General features: G+C 36.0%; 1 protein-coding gene across 1 annotated transcript; it reads right to left on the minus strand.

Moving 5' to 3' along the window:
* Positions 1 to 865: 865 nt before the first annotated feature.
* On the minus strand, positions 866 to 4689 carry LOC113331775 (endoglucanase 9-like). Its single transcript, XM_026578417.1, has 6 exons — positions 4421 to 4689; positions 2365 to 2868; positions 2120 to 2269; positions 1912 to 2023; positions 1595 to 1758; positions 866 to 1489 (listed from the first exon to the last, which is right to left on the minus strand). The coding sequence occupies exons 1-6, from the start codon at positions 4634 to 4636 to the stop codon at positions 1157 to 1159; spliced, it is 1479 nt and encodes a 492-aa protein (XP_026434202.1). The 5' UTR covers positions 4637 to 4689; the 3' UTR covers positions 866 to 1156.

The raw sequence follows: 4689 nt of genomic DNA on the forward strand, positions 1-4689 counted from the left end.
ATATGCTCAAATTAGTAAGTTTCAAACCCTAGTTGTCTTTTTAATTATATTTGATTTCAAAATGGTTTTCGTTTTAGTTTATGAATTTTTCATCTTAGTATACACTTCGATATTTGTTTCCTAATTTCATCATGTGTTATCACTGGATGGAATTGGTTTCATCATGTGTTGCCACTGGATGAGCCTAGTTTTATCATGTGTTGCCACTAGATAAAATTGGTTTCATTATGTGTTATCACTGGAAAACTAGATGAAATTGGTTTCGTCATGTGTTGTCACTGGATGAGCCTAGTTTTATCCAGGTTTTATCATGTGTTGAAATATGTTACTGTAGTTCATTTATGAAATACAAACTAAATCAAGACTTGTCGGTAAATGTACCTGTTGTAGTGGCGGTGGTTATTCATCCAAATGGTGATTCACGACAATAGCATTGGTGGTGATCAAATATGGTATCATCTATCATCAGCTAATTCAGGAAGAGTTATCGGAGGAGAAGAAAGAAAATATGTTTGAGGATGAAAAGCATGTTCTTCTTTGAATCGAAGGTCTCCGCAACATTTAAAAAAGACAAGGACATATTAGTCCGTTCTAGTTAATTAATAAACAAAATTCAAGATAGAATATCCAAAACGGATAATAGAAAAGTATCTTTTTAATTACACGACAATTAAACAGTATCGAGCTTTACATGTTTTTTTCACCTAGGAATTATTGTTTTAGAGCTACCGGACCAATTTTGTGATGTTTTTTTTCTTTGCCAGCTTGTCGCAAGGCTCCCAACTATTTTTTTTTGGTAAGGATTATTAGACTTTTCTAATTGAATGTCAAATTGAAGAAGGAAAAAAAAGAGAGGGGAAAAACAGCAAAAGAAAAAAAGAGCTTCATTCATATGAATCTTTAACAACCTAGTTTATATGACATTTTTTCCCTTTGGAAATGACGTCTATTCTATGGCACCACTGACTAGGTACTCGACAAAGCTCTTAGAATTTTCTCTAGCAATCTAACACATACACATACACCATTCTTTTCTTTTTTTGAAGCACCACTTCGTTTACTTGGGGGTGATCATTTCCATATTTTCACTAATAAACAATCTCAAGTCCAGTAGTCGTCATTAACAGATCTTGGACCCTAGTGCTAGTAAACTCCATTACTTACTATAGCTTCCTGCTAGGTAGGCTAAGGGTCCAACTAAAGCAGCATTGATGTAAGTGGCAGGTTCCGAACGGCTATAATCACTTCGATCATCTGGGAACGCATCATTTTGATCAGGTCCACCCACAACCGCACCAATAAGGATGTTCGGGTTAGGTTTCTGAGAATAGAAAAACGGCTGGAATCCACCATCGCACCCTATGGTTTGCTTGTAAGTTTTGATGGAAGCGATGGATGATCCTCTGTGATGAATTTTGTGTGGGTAGGATGGCCCATAGCCTACCATGTACGACATTTTCCGTGGGTTCACCCCTAGAATGTAATCCACCTGAAATTTCCAACATTGTGAAAGACAAATCAAAGTCTAGAAGACTAATCTATGGCATTCATACAGAGATGTGGTGCTTCAAAACATATATAGATTTTGGCTTACCTGACTCTTGGCCAAATGCCTGAGGGTCTCTGATGTTACAAGTGTGTTACCGCAATTGAAGGTGTGTTTGGCAGCTACCATGTACTTGGCATATGTTGCGAGCAAGAAGGTGATGGAAGTAACATATTGAAGATTACATTGACTTAATTTGTACATCAACCCCCCTGCAAAATTCATTCACTATTAGGTTACCCTGATTCATTGATTTCATAAGTTTTGAAATAATTTGATTTTCCTCTTTAGACGACAATGATCTACCCGTTAGCTTTCCCCCACAAAGTTCTTGATTGAAATTGAATTTGAAAAATTTGAAGTACCTGGTGTATAATGTGTTGTTGAATAAGGTGAATTGGGTAGAATACGACACATGAAGTTTTCAGCTTTTTGAATGAATGGATCAAATGACTTGTCCTTGTCCAACAAAGCTCTCTGTACATATCAAGTGAAAATGCACAACAATCAATTAAAATTCAAATCAATAGATTTCATTTTAAATTTTTCTTCTTGGATCTTGATTTTCCTTACCCTGGCGAGAAGAACATATGCACCAGCAAATTTGTTGTCCCAACTGAAGATATCAACCCCATCATCAGTGGCAAGAGATTTTATTAGGTTTGCGTACGAAACATCGTTCGTTGCTCTCAACAACCATGTAGCACCCCAAATTAATTCATCCTGCAGGTACAGTAAATAAATATACCACCCTGATTAAGCTCCAACATAACTAGATTAGTACATCAGTTATCATGGAAGTTGTTCAGAGTTCTCACCTTATAGCCTGAATAAGAACAATAAAAGGGACAAACAGCAGAGCCAAGAGAATCACTATAGGCACCCTGATACGACAGTGCAAATTTCATGACCTTCTTTGCCGTCTTCAGAAGCAATAATGAATATTTACGATCCACCACCCTAAACACCATTGAACCTGCCGCCAAGGCAGCTGCAGTTTCGGCCGCAACATCTGAGCCCGGACTACCAGCGGACACAGAATAAACAGTTCGAACTGTATCCATGTCCTCAGGGCGTTCCCAACATTTATGATCAACATTTGGATCACCTACACCTACATAGAGTTTACCAGGGCTAGCATTTGCACATTTTAGTAAGTAATCTGTGGCCCAACGGATTGCAACACGTGCTTTTCCTAACTGCGCTCCCATTTTCTTCCCGTTTTCGAGTGAACCCCATGATAACATAACAGTGGAATATGCCATTGGAAGGTTGAACTTAACATTGTCGCCGGCATCATAGTAGCCCCCAGTGAGATCAACCTAGATTGCAAAACAAGAATAGTAACAGTGAGTACCATAGTAATGGGCATTTTGTAAGCAATTTGACTGGGCTTGTGACAGACTCTTCATTTCCAGGTTGCATATTGCGATTTCTTTAAAAATCAAAATGTTGCTCCAAAAGAGGCATTTACAGAACCATCATATGGGTCGTACCCAAGAATATCGGGGCATACAGAATACTAATAGGACAACACCGGGATATTAAATAGTTTTGTATAATTCCCCTTATCTAGCCATTTTTCGTAATGGCAAAAATTTCCTTATCATTTATATTTTTTAATTACTTTAAAAATAATTAATTTTCTTAAAATATTTTTTTTTTGTTTTGTTATTCTTTTCTTTATTTACAAACAAAAGTTCCGCTGACAAGTTATATGTCGTACCTAGGTTTTTTCAAAACATACACAGATTTCGCTGATAATTCCGAATTTGGGCTTTGTGAAAACACACCTAGATTCAGCTGACACGTTTATCAGCCGAACTTAACTCGATAACTGCGGAATTTAGGTTCGGCAGATTCGACCAAAAAATTGGACATCCACGTTTAATATTGTTCTTCATAAAGTGAAGTTCGGCTAACATTTTTGTGTTTAATTATCACCCGAACTGTTCATCAACGCTTCCAGGATAAAGAAAAATGAGAAATTCGGTTGATAATTTGATTTTGTTGGCTCTGTAATTGTCGTAAATTTTTTTTGCTTGCAATACGAAAAGAATGAAGGGAAATAATTTAAAAAAAATATTTGAAAAAGAAAGTATGTTTTCTTTTTGAAAAAAAATAAATAAAAGAAAAAATTAAAAATTAAAAAAAAATTACAAAAATTATTTTAGTAATCAAGGGTATCTAAGTAACTTAACCATTCATTAGACACCCCTTATAACCCAACACTAGTTAGGGTCATCCATATGTATGCCCATTTATGTTTTACGTATGCTCCATTTATATATCAAATAAGTGACGAAGTAAAAATAGGACGCTGTTCCATTCTGATTATGTTTAAAGCATTTTGTTTGAGCTGGCAGGCCAGATATGCGACACAAAAATTACTGACAGGAATTTTTTTTTCTTCCTTAGCCGAGGAATCCAACTTTCAGTTGGTGTTAGCTTGAACCCAAAAAGCAAGGTCTAAAACAAAAAGTCCCATGTCATGTCCCAAGAAAGTTTGTTATCAGCTTAACATCTATAAGCTGCAAAAACAAGAAGATGATGAATGACGGAATGGGGTAAGACTATACATATATATACAGACAAATATTTAGGTTAAAGTGAAAAAGTGATGATACCACTTATGTAGAAACGAAGGAATACGTTTGTGATTCCAATTTAGTGAAACACTCCCATTAAATTTCAAGCTGTTAGCATGGGGATACACAAGTTAAAAACGTGCAAGTAGGCTTAAAACCTTGATGTGACCATGTTCCGCAAAGAAAAACATTAAGAAAATAAAACAACTCACATTTTGAAAGGAAAAAAACGTAAAAGAAACAACTTATAGCATATCAAAAATGCGAAAATCACAAGTATACGTACATTAGCGGCAGAACCATCTTTAAGACCAGAATGAGATCTCCAGGTGAGTCTCTGACCTGCGGGGAGCTTCCCTGATCTCTGACCTTCAAAAAATAATATGGACTTGGCTAAAGCATCCATATAATTAGGATTTCCATTAACACTCCGAACCAAAAACAATAAGAAGAAGATAGAAAGCAAGGAGGAGATTGATGATTGGGAAGCTCCCCTTGTCATCTTTTCTATCTCTTCTTTCAATGTACAAGAGATTTTTCTCCAACTATAATTCA

Source organism: Papaver somniferum, unplaced genomic scaffold, assembly GCF_003573695.1.
Source record: "Papaver somniferum cultivar HN1 unplaced genomic scaffold, ASM357369v1 unplaced-scaffold_128, whole genome shotgun sequence".
NCBI classification, from domain to species: domain Eukaryota; kingdom Viridiplantae; phylum Streptophyta; class Magnoliopsida; order Ranunculales; family Papaveraceae; genus Papaver; species Papaver somniferum.